General features: G+C 40.1%; 1 protein-coding gene across 2 annotated transcripts in view; it reads right to left on the reverse strand.

The window, feature by feature from the left end:
• Positions 1-235: 235 nt before the first annotated feature.
• The window catches only part of SPTLC2 (serine palmitoyltransferase long chain base subunit 2), a 110,673-nt gene continuing 94,505 nt past the window's right edge, over positions 236-16,403 (reverse strand). Inside the window, exons 11-12 of one of the 2 annotated variants that reach the window (XM_032621926.1) lie at positions 15,576-15,705; positions 236-1,443 (exon numbers count right to left, since the gene is read on the reverse strand). In XM_032621926.1, the coding sequence (XP_032477817.1) occupies positions 1,324-1,443; positions 15,576-15,705 (250 nt within the window). In that variant the 3' untranslated portion in view covers positions 236-1,323. The remainder of the gene's footprint in view (positions 1,444-15,575; positions 15,706-16,403) is intronic. The other variant, XM_032621929.1, reaches the window with a different exon arrangement.

Here is a 16,403-nt window from a genome sequence, read left to right on the forward strand (position 1 = left end):
TTTTTTTACGGTACGCGGGCCTCTCACTGTTGTGGCCTCTCCCGTTGCGGAGCACAGGCTCCAGACGCACAGGCTCAGTGGCCATGGCTCACTGGCCCAGCCGCTCCGCAGCATGTGGGATCCTCCCGGACCGGGGCACGAACCCGCGTCCCCTGCATCGGCAGGCGGACTCTCAACCACTGCACCACGAGGGAAGCCCCAGAGTGATATTTAAATGGGTCATCTTCTAAAAAGGGTAAGTCAATAAACTTTAATCCTTAAATTAGGAACATGACAAATGATTTCTGAGCGGAGATTTACCAACATTCTCCTTTATCAGTTGAAACCCTAATATGGACCCAAACCCAGGCAGAGGCTGTCATAGTTTTGAAAAGTGGAAAGCAGTCAGAAGGAAACCACAGACATTCTACGAGGAGCAAGCACCCCTCTCCCCACCACCCCTGCCCTCCCCCGCGCAGGAGGGCATATCGCTCTGCGGAGCAGCTTTGTACACAGAAGGGTGCGGTGTGAGTCCACTTCGGCACCGAGGTCTGACCAGAGGGGGATGTGGGTGCTTTTAAAACATTTAAGTGTTTTAAACAGGGGGTGGGAGTGTTAGATTCCAGCTTGGGAAGAACCCAGAAACTGGACATGCCCTCAGATGGTGACCATTGCGAAGAAACATCTGATGGTGAAGGAAGATATCATCTGGTGACCAGAACACAATGGAATAAGACCAAGCCTTGGAGGCTCCTGGCCAGGGAGGGATATACAATGACAGGGAGTTTCAGCAATGTTAGTGTTTACTACTTTTCTTAAATGGCTAAACTTAAGACATGTTAAAACGCTTTGGTTGATTACATGACTGGTTAAACAAGGATTCCAAGGCTGGCAACCTCTGAGACCTGGACTGGAAGTAAGTGGAAGGCACTTGCTCCCCAGGAAGGAGGGCCAGGTGAGTCTCGAGGCTGTAGTGCCAGGGCCAGCAGGAGCTTTGGATGGGCCCACATCTGTGAGGCGGCTGGGAGAGGAAAATGGCCTGCGTGGTTAGCCAGAGACAGGGTAGGGTCAGTGTGATTTCACAAGTAGAATAGTTATAAAATAAAACATTTTTTAATGGACAAAAAAGCAAAGTGAGTCACCTCTTTTTTTAAAGGTGATGTAGCAAAGGAAGGATGTGAAGCAGTTTTTCACTATTTACAAAATATCATTTAGAGTGGAGGTGGCCACCGTCAGTAGTTGAGGAAATCTCTTGCACAAGAAGTGTGGTTCCTGCAACTGGACTGGAAAGGCCACACACTCTCCTGGGTGAGGGAGAGTTCCTTTAGGGGAGCACCAAAAGGCTTAGTCTTCTGTTTCTTCATATGTAGTCTCGTCAAAGGGCCTGTCCAATAGAGGTACCGACCGATGACGGGAATATTTCAGGTGCAATAGGTCCCCGACTTCATCTATCTCCTTTAAAGCCTAAAATATACAAGACAGAGCAGAGGTTAGTCAGAGCCAGGAGGAGGAAGACACATTTGGTGCTTTATTTTTCTAAAAACAATCATGGCAAGATTATCCTGTGGTGGGACCATGTCCAATGCATTTACTCTGAGCAGACTAGAGTCTAGCAACGGAAAGAGCTGCTTTTTGAGCAAGGACATCAGGCTGACCATGAAGAACAGGTTGTGAAGAGCAGGGATGCAGAATAAAGGGTATAATTCATCAAAATAGGACATGCTGGGACTTCCCTGGTGACGCAGTGGTTAAGAATCCGCCTGCCAATGCAGGAGATTGGCAGGGGACAGAGGTTCAAGCCCTGGTCTGGGAAGATCCCACATGCCGCGGAGCAACTAAGCCCGTGTGCCACAACTACTGAGCCTGTGCTCTGGAGTCCGAGAGCCACAAGTACTGAGCTCGTGCGCCAAAACTACTGAAGCCCACATGCCTAGAGCTGGTGCTCCACAACAAGGGAAGCCACCACAATGAGAAGCCCGCGCACCGCAACGAAGAGTACCCCCCGCCTACCGCAACTAGAGAAAGCCCACACGCAGCAACAAAGACCCAACGCAGCCATAAATAAATAAATATTTTTTTAAAAAGAGAAAGAGCGTTTTAATATTTTTAAAAAATATATGACATGCTTGGAAGAAGAAGGAATATGTATCCTGAATTTGCCAGGCTGGCTATATATAATTTGTCATTTCTCCTTTTACCCACCAGTACTTGCTCTTTCTGTTATCACACTACCACAAAAGTGAGGAGAAGTCTGCACTGGAATGCTTCCTAGATGCAAGATGAAGAGAGTCCCCAAAGTGGGCTGCTGTGCAGACTTAGTAAGAAAAAGTGGAAGCCAGCAAGGAAAGAAACAGAGCCAGCATTTAAACTCAGGTTTGATTTAAAACCCCCACATCCTACCACTGAGAGGTTATCTTGTCTTTCCATCAAAACTCTCCCAGTATAACTTTCTTTTCTATAAAACCTGCTCTTTTATTTTTCAAATATGTTTCTTATAAAAATTAAAACACTAAGACAAGTGATGAAAAGCCTCTTCCTGATTGCAATTCTAGCCCTACCTGGTAATCTGTGTATGGTTTCTTATATGTACTTAAAAACAAACAAAGAAAACCCAACTCCTGGTTGAAGTATACATACATACAGCAAAGTACACAAATCATAGTTCACACAGTTAACTTTCCAGAAAGCAGCACACAGAGAGTCAGAATAGAGAATGACAATATAAGAAAGGGATATATGTTCAGAATTTCTTAGAAAATATTTAATGGAAGGACAAGGAAATTCTAAGCCCCAGATACCTCTCAGAAAAATCCATGGAAGACAGCAAAAATTTTGGAATCCTAGATTCTAAGGCTTTCTAATAAAAGCACCTGGCTCAGGTCACAGAATGCATTTTCAGGTCATGGCAGCTCTCCAGCCCTGTTATTCACTCCCCAAGCACATGTGGATGTTGCCTAGTGGGTCTAATAGGCTTCAGCTCTGGAGACAATGGCTCTATCTAGGACACCATCTCATTAGACTAAGAAAGGGTAATGTGGGCAGTAGAAGCCCTATTGCCTAAGTCTGACTCTCCAAATTTCCATCACATCATATAAATCTTCTGTCCACTCTCATGGTTGTAATCCCATATGAAAATGTACATCTTCTAGTTCAGAAAAGGGAATCAGTTGATTATCAGTAAATAGACACATATACCTGTTCCTAAATTTAACTTTAAAAAAATCAGTGTTTGTAGAGAGGAAAAAGAAACACCAATAAATAGTATTCCTTATTTATTCTAGCATAAGAAAAAAATACTCTTCACTCCAAATGTGAAAAATATAAAAAGCAAATAAGAGCTGGACTTCAACATGCTATCCGAACAGTGGTACCTTTGAGAAGAGGTTTAATTAAAAGCTCCATATAGAAACAATTTAAGATTGAATTTCAGCTGAGTGAACCCATTAACTGTTTATTCCCCTGACCTCTGATACAGGATTTATTAATTTAAAACAATACATGACTTACTAAGATCACAAAGTAAAGGATATTCAGAAGAACATATTTTTCATCAATTAAAAAAGAAAATGAATAGAGACAGAAAAAAAGCCACAGTAGCCCAAAGGGATCTAGATAACAAGATTATGACTGATACCACACCAAACATCTCAGATGAATGGGTTTTATTTATATAAAAGGTAAAATTATGCGGCTTCCCTGGTAGTCCAGTGGTTAAGACTCTGTGCTTCTAATGCAGGGTGCCCGAGTTCAATCCCTGGACGGGGAACTAGATCCCACATGCCACAACTAAAAGAGCCCACATGCCGCAACTAAACATCCCGCGTGCCGCAACAAAGATGCCGTGTGCCGCAACTAAAGACTCGGTGCAGCCAAATAAATAAATATTAAAAAGGAAAAAAAGAGATAAAATTGTAACTAGAAACTGCTGGTCATGATGTGGGGTTACCTGGTTAGATTAGGAATAATGAAGCATTACAAGTACCAACTGTTAACAAATAGTCTACACTTACACTGAACCTCCAGATCACAGGGTAAGATGGGTTCTTACGGAAAAAACACGTTAATTTAGGGTTGAGTATGGCCCTTGAATAAGAGAATATTCTCAGAGAGTTGTGCACCCCTGAGCTAATAAGCTTGCTCTTCTTCTTTTAAAAAATAATAGCTTTATTGAGATACAATTCACATGCCAAAAAATCCACCTTTTTAAAAGTTTACAATTGAGTGCTTCTGAGTATATTCACAAAGTTGTCAACTTTCATCACTATCTAATTTTAAAGCATTATCACCTCAAAAAATAAACCCCATACTCATATCCTCATTCCTCCTTTCCTAGGCCCTGACAACCAGCAATCTATTTTCTGACCCAATGACTTTGTTTATTTCAGACATTTCCTATAAATGTGGTCTTCTGTGTCTTCTTTCACTTGGCATAATGTTTTCAAGGCTCATCCACGTTGTAAGGGTACAAATTCATTCATTTGCATGTGGTTATCCAGCTGTATAGAACCACTAGTTGAAGAGACTATACTTTCCCCATTAACTAGTCTTAGTCCCTTGTTGAAAATCAATTAGCCATAGATGTCTGGGTTTATTTCTTGACTCTTAATTCTATTCCATTGGTCTATAAGTCTACCTTTATGCTAGTACTCCGCTGTTTCAATTACTGTAGCTTTGAAGTAAGTTTTAAAATCAGGAAATTTGAGTTCCCCAACTTCTATTTTCTTTTTCAACATTGTTTTGGCTATCTGGGGCCCCCTACAATTCCATATGAATTTGATGATCAGCTCTTCTAAAAAAAAAAAAAGCCATTGTAATTTTGATACGGATTGCAATGGATCTACAGATCTTGCTGTACTCCATATGAACAATATTAAATCTTCCAGCCCATGAACATAGGGTATCTTTCCATTTATTTAAATCTTCTTTCATTTTTTTCAGCAATGTTTCATAGCAATATGCAAGTCTTTCACCTCCCCTGGTTAAATTTATTCCTAGGTAGTATATTCTTTTGAATGCTCTTGTAAATGAAATATTAATTTCCTTTTCATGTGTTCATTGCCGGTGTATAGAAATACACTAATTTTTGTGTCTTTTACTCTGCAATTTTGCTGAATGTATTTATTAGCTCTAGCAGATTAGTTTTTTGTGTGTGAATTGTATAGCATTTTCTATATACAGAATCATGTCATGGGGCCCATTAATAAATGAAAGTTCGTTTTTATCTCATAATGTTCATGTTTACTTCCATAAAAAAATCATAAGACAAAATGACTTCAACAAACCTGTGGTTTCAAAAAATGCACTTTATGCTTAAAAAAAACCTAAATGGGGCTTCCCTGGTGGCGCAGTGGTTGAGAATCCGCCTGCCAATGCATGAGACGTGGGGTTTGAGCCCTGGCCCTGGAGGGTCCCACATGCCGTGAGCAACTAAGCCCGCGAGCCACAACCTACTGAGCCCACAATGCCACAACTACTGAAGCCCACGAGCCACACCTACTGAAGCCTGTTGCCTAGAGCCCGTGCTCCGCAACGAGAAGCCATTGCAGCGAAGAGTAGCCCCCGCTCACACAACTAGAGAAAGCCCACGCTCAGCAGTGAAGACCCAACGCAGCCAAAAATAAATAAATAAATAAATAAATAAACAAATAAATTAAAAAAAAAAAACCTAAATGGAAGGCAAAGTCAAATAATCCTGCAAGTGGATCTTATGAGAAAAATATTAGCACTCTCAACTGGTAAACACGTTTGTTGGCAACAGAAATCTAACAAGATATACTGGTTACATCTAAATTATTTCTTTTTAAAAAAATTACTTATTTATTTGGCTGGGCCAGTCTTTAGTTGTGGCATGCAGGATCTAGTTCCCTGACCAGGGATTGAACCCAGTACCCTGAATTGGGAGTGTGGAGTCTTATCCTGCTGGACCACAGGGAAGTCCCTAAATGATTTTCTTGAATGTGTACAGCTATCAGGAGTAAAAACTGTTAGAAAACACAGTGGAATTACTATAGCCCATTGCATTTAATGACACGGATATTTTTTAAAAGGTGTGCTGAAACTCCTAAACACACAGATAAAGTAGAGTGGAAGAAAAGTTGATATTCCTGGGTTAAAAAATAATCAATGAAGAAATTCACCAGTAAGATTTTTGAGTAAAGGGAAAATCTATTGGAAAAAATCCAAAAGGTATAATCAAGATAAAAAGAAGAAAAACAAAGATACAGTATCAATAAACTGAATTCAATTTCAGTGTCAGAAGAAGATTAAGAATATACTCATACTGGTAGAAGTTTTGCTATGAATAAATAGGAAGAAAAATCAAAATCTTTAGCAGTTAAGAAAATTAAAATGTCAATTAAAGTTTAAAACATACATTCATAATATTCTTTAAGATTAGTAGCTCTCCAATGAATTAATATTCTGATATTTCTATCAACTAATTTTATGCAAATGTGTTCTAGAGCTCTATAAACTCTCAGAAAGTAATACTTATGTAATATAAAGTCTGAAATCTTGAAGATGTTAGAGACAAGATGGTGGAATAGAAGGACTTGAGTTCACCCCTTCTCACAAAAACACCAAAATCACAAGTAACTGCTGAACAACCATTGACAAAAAACACTGGAACCTGCTAAAAAAGATATTCTACATCCAAAGACCAAGAAAAGGCCACAATGAGATGGTAGGAGGGGCGCATTCACGATATAATCAAATCCCATACCCACGGGTGGGTGACCCACAAACTGGAAAATAATTACATGGTAGAGGTTCTCCCACAAGAATGAGAGTTCTGAGCCCCACATCAGGCATCCCGGCCTGGAGGGTCTGGCATCGGAAGGAGGAGCCCCCAGAGCATTTGGCTTTGAAGGCCAATGGGGCTTGATCACAGGAACTCCACAGGACTAGAGGGAAACAGAAACTCCACTCTTGGAAGGCACACACAAGGACAAAAGGGAAAAAGCAGTGACTACATAGGAGCGAGGGCCAGACCTACATGTTGGTCTCGGAGGGTCGCTTGGGGAGGTGGGGGGGCGGATTGTGGCCCACTGTGGGGACAAGGTTACTGGTGGTGGAAGTACTGGGGAGTACTCATTGGCATGAGCTCTCTGGGAGTCTGCCATTTTGACACCAAGACCTGGCCCTACCCAAAAGCCTGTAGGCTCCAGTGCTGGAATGCCTCAGACCAAACAACCAACACAGCGAGAACACAGCCCCAACCATCAGCAGACAGGCTGCCTAAAGTCTTCCTGGGCCCACAGCCGCCTCTAAACACACCCCTTGACATGGCCCTGTCCACCAGAGGGACAAGACCCAGCTCTACCCACTAGTGGGCAGGCACCAGTCCCTCCCACCAGGAGGCCTGCACAAGCCTCTAGACCAGCCTCACCCACCAGGGGGCAGACACCAGAAGGAAGAGGAACTACAACCCTGCAGCCTGTGGAATGGAGACTGCAACACAGAAAGTTAGACAAAATGAGACGGCAGAGGAATATGTTTCCACAGAAGGAACAAGATAAAAACCCTAGAAGAACAACTAAGTCAAGTGGAGATAGGCAATCTACTTGAAAAAGAATGGAGGCACAGACCGAGAAGGTACAAGAAATGTATTTACAAAGAGCTAGAAGATATAAAGAACAAACAAACATAGTTGAACAAAACAAATAACTGAAATGAAAAATACACTAGGAGGAATCTATAACAGAATAAATGAGGCAGAAGAACGGATAAGTGAGCTGGAAGAACAGAATGGTGGAAATCACTGCAGTAGAACAGAATAAAGAAAAAAGAATGAAAAGAAATAAGGACAGTTTCAGAGACCTCTGGAACAACATTAAACATTAAACCAACATTCGCATTACAGGGATCCCAGAAGGGGAAGAGAGAGAGATAGGGCCTAAGAAAATACGTGAAGAGATAATAGCTAAAACTTCCCTAACACGGGGGAAAAAAACAGTCACCCAACTCCAGTAAGTGCAGAGTCCCATACAGCATAAACCAAGGAGGAACATGCTGAGTCACATATTAATCAAATTGACAAAAATTAAAGGCAAAGAGAAAATATTAAAAGCAACAAGGAAAAAGCAACAAATAACATACAAGGGAATCTCCATAAGGTTATAAGCTGACTTATTCACCAGAAACTCTGCAGGGTAGAAGGAAGTGGCACAATGTATTTAAAGTGATGAAAGGGAAAAACCTACAACCAAGAATACTCTACACAGCTAGGCTCTCATTCGGTTTTGACGGGAGAAATCAAAAGCTTTACAGACAAGCAAAAGCTGACAGAATTCAGCACCACCAAACCAGGTTTACGGACAATTGCATAAGGAACTTCTCTAGGTTGAAAATAAAAGGCCACAATTAGAAACAAGAAATTACAAATGGGAAAGCTCACTGGTAAAGGCAAACATACAGTAAAGGTAGGAAATCATCCACACACAAATACGATATCAAAACCAACAATCATGAGGAGAGTACAAATGCAGGATATTGGAAATGCATTTGAAATTAAGAGACCAGCAACTTATAACAATCTTGTATGTAGACAGACTGCTATACCAAAACCTCATGGTAACTGCAAACCAAAAATCTACAATAGGTACACACAAACAAAAAAGAAAGGAATCCAAACACAACACTAAAGATAGTCATCAAATAACAAGAGAACAGAAGAGGGGCTTCCCTGGTGGCGCAGTGGTTGAGAGTCCGCCTGCCGATGCAGGGGACACGGGTTCGTGCCCCGGTCCGGGAAGATCCCATATGCCGCGGAGCGGCTGCGCCCGTGAGCCATGGCCACAGAGCCTGCAGGCTCCGCACGGGAGAGACCACAATAGTGAGAGGCCCGCCTTCCCAAAAAAAAAAAAAAAAAAAAAAAAAAAAGAGAACAGAAGAGGAAGGGAAGAAAAAAGACCTGTGAAAACAAATCCAAAACAATTAACATAATGGTAATAAAAACATACATATGGGTAATTACCTTAAATGTAAATGGATTAAATGTTCCAACCAAAAGACACAGAGTGGCTGAATGGATACAAAAACAATACTCGTATACATGTTGTCTACCAGAGATCCACTTCAGATCTAGGGATGTATACAGAGTGAAAGGGAAGGAATGGAAAAAGGTATTCCATACAAATGGAATCCAAAAGAAAGCTGGAGTAGCAATACTCGTATCAGACAAAATAGACTTTAAAGACTGTTACAAGAGACAAAGAAGGACACTACATAATAATCAAGGGATCAATCAAAGAAGATATAACAATTAAAAATATATACGCACCCAACATAGGAGCACCCCAATATATAAGGCAAATGCTAACAGCCATAAAAGGGGAAGTCAACAATAACACGATGATAGTGGGGGAACTTTAATACCCCACTTAACATCAATGAACAGATCATCCAGACAAAAAATCAATAAGGAAACACAGGCCCTTAAATGACACATTGGATTGATGGCCCTTAATTGATATTTATAGAGCATTCCACCTGAAAGCAGCAGAATACACATTCTTTTCAGGTGCACCCTGGAACCTTTCTCCAGATAGATCACATGCTGGATCACAAAGCAAGCCTCAGTAAATTTACCTGAAAACTGAAATCAAAGTATCTTTCCGACCACAATGCTAAGAGATTAGAAGGCAATTACAAGAACAAAAACCTGTAAAAACACAAACACTTGGAGGCTAAACTATATGCTACTAAACAAGCAATGGATCACTGAAGAAATCAAAGAGCGAAATCAAAAAGTACCTAGAGACAAATGAAAACCATGATGATCCAAACCCTATGGGACATAGCCAAAAGCAAGTTCTAAGAGGGAACTTTATAGCAATACAAGCTTACCTCAGGTAAATAAGAAAAATCTCAAAGAAACAACCTAACCTAACACCTAAAGCAACTAGAGAAAGAACAAACAAAACCCTAAGTTTGTAGAAGAAATCATAAAGATCAGAGCAGAAATAAATGAAATACAGACTAAAAAAAGATCAATGAAACTAAAAGCTGGTTCTTTGAAAAGATAAACAAAATTGATAAACCTTTAGACAGACTCATCAAGAAGAAAGGGAGAGGGATCAAATCAATAAAATTAGAAATGAAAAGGGAGAAGTTACAACTGACACCACAGAAATACAAAGGACCATAAGAGACTACTACAAGCAACTATATGCCAATAAAATGACAACCTAAAATAAATGGACAAATTCCAAAAAGGTACAATCTCCCAAGACCGATTCAGGAAGAAACAGAAAATATGAACCGACAAATCACAAGTACTGAAATTGAAACTGATAGCAGTTAACTAATTTCCAAAACTAATTTCCAATAAACTAATTTCCAAAACACCCAACAGGGACTTCTCTGGTAGTCCAGTGTTGAGACTCCGCACTTTTGCAGGTGAATTCTATCAAACATTTAGAGAAGAGTTAACACCTATCCTTCTGAAACTATTCCCAAAAATTGCAAAGTAAAGAACACTCCCTAACTCATTCTATAAGGCCACTATCACCCTGATACCAAAACCACACAACAATACCACAATGGAAGAAAATTACAGGCAGTAACCACTGATGAACATGGTCGCAAAAATCCTCAACAAAATACTAGCAAACTGAATCCAACGATACATTAAAGGATCATACACCATGAACCAAGTGAGATTTATCCCAGGGATACAAGAATTTTCAATGTCCGCAAATCAATCAGTGTGATACACCACAGTAACAAATTGAAGAATAAAAACTATATGATCATCTCAATAGATGCCAGAATTTTGACAAAATTCAACACCCATTTATGATAAAAAAAAAAACTCTCCAGAAAGTGAGCATAGAGGGAACCTACTTCCGGGAGTTGCCTGGTGGCCTAGTGGTTAGGATTCAGTGCTATCACTGCAGTGGCCTGGGCTTGATCCCTGGTTGGGGAACTGAGATCCCACAAGCCACGTAGTGCAGCCAAAAGAAGAGGGAACCTACCTCAACATAGTAAAGCCCATATATGACAAACCCACAGCTAACATCATACTCAAAGGTGAAAAGTTGAAAGCATTTCCTCTAAGATCAGTAACAAGACAATGATGTCCACTCTTGCCACTTTTATTCAACATAGTTTTGAAAGTCCTAGACACAGAAATCAGAGAAGAAAACGAAATAAAAGGAATCCAAATTGGAAAAGAAGTAAAACTGTCACTGTTTGCAGATGACATGATACTATACATAGAAAATCCTAAAGATGTTACCAGAAAACTACTAGAGCTCATCAATGTATTTGGTAAAGTTGCAGGATACAAAATTAATACACAGAAATCTGTTGCATTCCTATACACTAACACCAAAAGATCAGAAAGCGAAATTAAGGAAACAATCCCATTTGCCGTCACATCAAAAAGAATAAAATACCTAGGAATAAACCTTCCTATGGAGGCAGAAGACCTGTACTCTGAAAACTATGTGACGCTGATGAAAGAAATCAAAGATGACACAGACAGATGGAAAGGTAAACCATGTTCTTGGATTGGAAGAATCAATATTGTCAAAATGACTATACTACCCAAGGCAATCTATAGATTCAATGCAATCCCTATCAAATCACCAAGGGCATTTTTTGCAGATCTAGAACAAAAAATCTTAAAATTTATATGGAGACGTAAAAGACTCTGAATAGGCAAAGCAATCCTGAGAAAGAAAAATGGACCTGAAGGAATCAGGCTATACTGACTTCAGACTATATGATAAAAGCTACAGTAATCAAAACAGCACGGTATGGGCACAAAGACAGACTTATAGATCAACGGAACAGGATAGAAAGCCCAGAAATAAACCCACGAACCTATGGTCAATTAATCTGTGACAAAGGAGGCAAGGATATACAATGGAGAAAAGACAATCTCTTCAATAAGCGGTGCTGGGAAAACTGGACAGTTACATGTAAAAGAATGAAATCAGAACATTCTCTAACACCATATACAAAAAACCCCTCAAAATGGATTAAAGACCTAAATGTAAGACCAGATACTATAAAATTCTTAGAGGAAAACATAGGCAGAACACTCTTTGACATAAATCGCAGCAATATCTTTTTGGATCCACCTCCTAGAGTAATGAAAGTAAAAACAAAAATAAACAAATGGGATTTAATTAAACTTAAAAGCTTCTGCACAGCAAAGGAAACCATAATCAAACAGAGACAGGACTTCCCTGGTGGCACAGTGGTTAAGAACCTGCTTGCGAATGCAGGGGACACGGGTTCAATCTCTGGTCTGGGAAGATCCCACATGCGGCGGAGCAACTAAGCCCATGCGCCACAACTACTGAGGCTGCGCTCTAGAACCTGTGAGCCACAACTACCAAGCCCATGTGCCACAACTACTGAAGCCCACGTGACCTAGAGCCTGCGTACCGCAACTACTGAGCCCATGCGCTACAACTACTGAAGCCCACATGCCTAGAGCCCATGCACTGCAACAAGAGAAGCCACGGCAATGAGAAGCCCATGCACCACAATGAAGAGTAGACCCCACTCACTGCTAAGTAGAGAAAGGCTGCATGCAGCAATGAAGACCCAACGCAGCCAAATAAATAAACAAACAAAGAGACAGCCCAGAGAATGGGAGAAAATATTTGCAAGTGATGCGACCGACAAAGGATTAATTTCCAAAATATACGAATGGCTCATGCAGCTCAATATCACAAAAACAAACAACCTAATCAAAAAATGGGCAAAGATCTACACAGACAATTCCCCAAAGAAGACATAGAGGGCCAAAAAGCACATGAAAAGATGCTTAACATCACTAATTATTAGAGAAAAGCAAATCAAAGCTACAGTGAGGTATCACCTCACACCGGTCAGGATGGCCATCATCAAAAAGTCTACTAACAGGGCTTCCTTGGTGGCGCAGTGGTTAAGAATCCACCTGCCAATGCAAAGGACACAGGTTCGAGCCCTGGTCTGGGAAGATCCCACATGCCACAGAGCAACAAAGCCCATGCACCACAACTACTGAGCCTGTGCTCTAGAGCCTGCGAGCCACAACTACTGAAGCCCACGCACCTAGAGCCCGTGCTCCACAATGAGAGAAGCCACCGCAACAAGAAGCCCACGCACTGCAATGAAGAGTAGCCCCTGCTCACCGCAACTAGAGAAAGCCCGGGCGCATCAATGAAGACCCAATGCAGCCAAAAAAAAAAAAAAAAAACAGTGGACCAGGCTTGACTAGACATCATGGTACTCTTCACCACTGCACACTCTTCAAAAAAAAAAAAGTCTACAGAGTCTACAAACAATAAATGCTAGAGAGGGTGTAGAGAAAAGGGAACCCTTCTACACTCTTGGTGGGAATGTAAGCTGGTGCAGCCACTGTGGAAAACGCTATGGAGGTTCCTCAGAAAACTAAAACTAGAACTACCATATGATCCAGCAGTCCCACTACTGGGTATATATCCAGACAAAACTAAAATTAAAAAAGATGCATGCACCCCTATGTTCCTAGCAGCACTATTTACAATAGCCAAGACATGGAAACAACCTAAATGTCCATCAACAGAGGAATGGATAAAGAAGATGTGGTAATATATACAATGGAACATCACTCAGCCATAAAAAAGAATGAAATAATGAAATAATTTGCAGCAACATGGATGGACCTAGTGATTATCATACTAAGTGAAGTCAGACAGAGAAAGATCATATGATAACATTTATATGTGGAATCTAAAGAAATGATACAAATGAACTTATTTACAAAACAGGAATAAGACTTAGAGAACGAACTTATGGTTACCGAAGGGGAATGGTGGGGGTGTGGGATAAATTAGGAGTTTGGGATGAACATATACACACGACTAGATATAAAATAGATAACAAGGACCTACTGTACAGCTCAGGGAACTCTACTCACTCCTCTGTAATAACCTATATGGGAAAAGAATCTGAAAAAGAATAGATATATGTGTATGTATGAACTGAATCACTGTTGTACACTTGAAACTCACACAACATTGTAAATCAACTATACTCCAATATAAAATAAAAATTTTTTTTAAAATAATCAAGATACTGGTGAGAAGACAGACACCTAAATCAATGAAACAGAACAGACTTTTCAGAAATGAATTTACACAATATATTCAACTGATTTTTGACAAAGTTGTTAAGGAAAACACATGGAGGAATGATAGCCTTTTTTCCAAAAATGATGCTGAATATGAATAATAGCCTAAAAGACCTCTAAAAACTTGATAATATGAAAATAAAAGATAAACAATGAAACTTGGACATAAACTTGTACAGATACTTTATCACAGAAGATACACAGATGGCAACTGAGCACATTAAAAAAAAAAGGTTCAACAACATTTGTGATTAGGGAAATACAATCTAAAGTCATCATGTTATCCAATATACATATTAGAGGGACTAGAATTTAAAAGTATAATGGACGCAGCTTTGATCCCTGGTCGGGGCACTAAGATCCCACATGCTGCAGGGCAACTAAGCTCAGATGCCACAACTAGAGAGAAGCCTGTGCACCGCAGCGGAGGATCCCGCATGCCATAAAGAAGATCCCGCATGCCGCAACTAAGACCCGACGTGGCCAAAAATAAAATAAACATTTTTAAAAAATTAATAAGCCAATCCTAATTCAGAGAGAAATAAGAAAAACATTAGAAATACTGATATTGATACGAAGGTGTGCTTTACTAAAATATGTGGGATTCCACTGACATGGTGTTCATTGGAAAATCCATATCCAAATCAAAAAGTTAGAAAATAATAGCAAAATAAACCAACAGAAGGATAAGAAAAAATTCAAAAGGGAAAAATACACTAGAAATTCTAAAAAAAAAAAAAAATTAAATAAAAAATGCTAAAAAAAAAAGTCTGAAGTCTCAGGTGTGAAATAATAGCATATTAAGAGAATATCAAGAGATGAGAACATATTAAGAGACCATAAACAATTACATTCAGTAATAATTATGAGTTCCTACTATGTGCCTGGCACTGTGGTAGGTCCTGGGGATACAGAATGAGAAAAATAGACTTAGTCCCTCCTAAAGATTTATCTAATGGCAAAGATTGCCATTAAATAATTACAGGTGTAAAGAATTTCCTAGGGGAGAGTCTTAGGATTTCCAGAAATATCTAGCCAAGAGGGTTTGGGAAAACCCTTGAGCAAGTTTCTTTTAAGTGGAGATGTTAAGAATGAGTAGCAGTCAGCCAGGCAAAGGGGAGAGAAAGGTCAAGAGAGAAACTGCCACAGACAGAACAACACACAAGAAATCTCAGGGGAGAAACAGCTAGAATAGAAAGAGAATGTAGAGCTGTAGAGATCATGAGAGAGAGTGGAACAAGATGAAGCCAGAAAATTCCCTAGAGCCCTGATCATGCAGGGTCTGGTGGGTGATGCTAACAGTTTTGCAATTTTTTGTAAATAGCAATTGTATTAAGCAGCATTGTGCACTCCCTCCTCTACTTCACCAGTAAATACCTCAGGTGCTCAGAGAGCATCAGGACCAACAGATGATTAATTTCATCTGATATACAGGCCTTCTTAGTATAAGGTATATTATATCAAAGTGAAAATGTCTACTTACAGTATCAAGCATTTCTTTGGTATGAGCTGCTGACAGGCAAAACCTGGCTCTGGACTCAATGATTGGGGTAGCAGGAAATCCTACCACAACTACACCGATATTCCGCTTCAGCATCTCCCGTCCAAAGGCGCTGCAGAGGGAAAACAAGAAAAGAAACCAGGAAAAATAATAAATCACACAGTACAAAGGCCTGAATGATGTAAACTCTTGGGTGATACAGGCACCAGACAGTTCTATTAGGAATTTCTTCTAACTTCTATGAAAGTTAAAATTGACAGTTTACAAAGACTTCTTTTATTCAATCCTAAAGTGGTCTTCTCCCAAATAGTTTCCTTCAGAAAGGTGAAAGAATATTGTTGGCACAGACCAATTTTTAATAGGGCTTGCCTAAAGTAATTTGCAACTGTAGCCTTAAGGTGTCACTGACATGTAACAGTGGTTCAGAGGTTTCAAAATGAACTTGAGTTTAAAACCTGGTCCTTGCAGGCTTGGCAGTTTAAAAAATTCTTAAGCTTAAGGATGCAAAGGATCTGGACATCTTTCTGCTGGCAGAAAGGCCAAGCACTAGCCTTCCAGACCAGGCATTTTTTGGATGGACTTAAGTGTTGAGCTGTCTTTGTAATTCAGGGATTCCTTTGGTGTTTGTGAGGCCAGCTCATCCCCAGACTTCAGATGACCACCCAGACCACACAGTTCTTGTTTAACCCCCCATCCCAAGTCAAACTCGTGGCATGTGACCTTACTCTACATCTGTATCTTGCCTAATTAACACAATTCTAACTTTCATGTAAATTTTGTTATTTACTAAATTATGTTATTCTTTGTCCT

Source organism: Phocoena sinus, chromosome 2 (assembly GCF_008692025.1).
Source record: "Phocoena sinus isolate mPhoSin1 chromosome 2, mPhoSin1.pri, whole genome shotgun sequence".
Classification (NCBI taxonomy): domain Eukaryota; kingdom Metazoa; phylum Chordata; class Mammalia; order Artiodactyla; family Phocoenidae; genus Phocoena; species Phocoena sinus.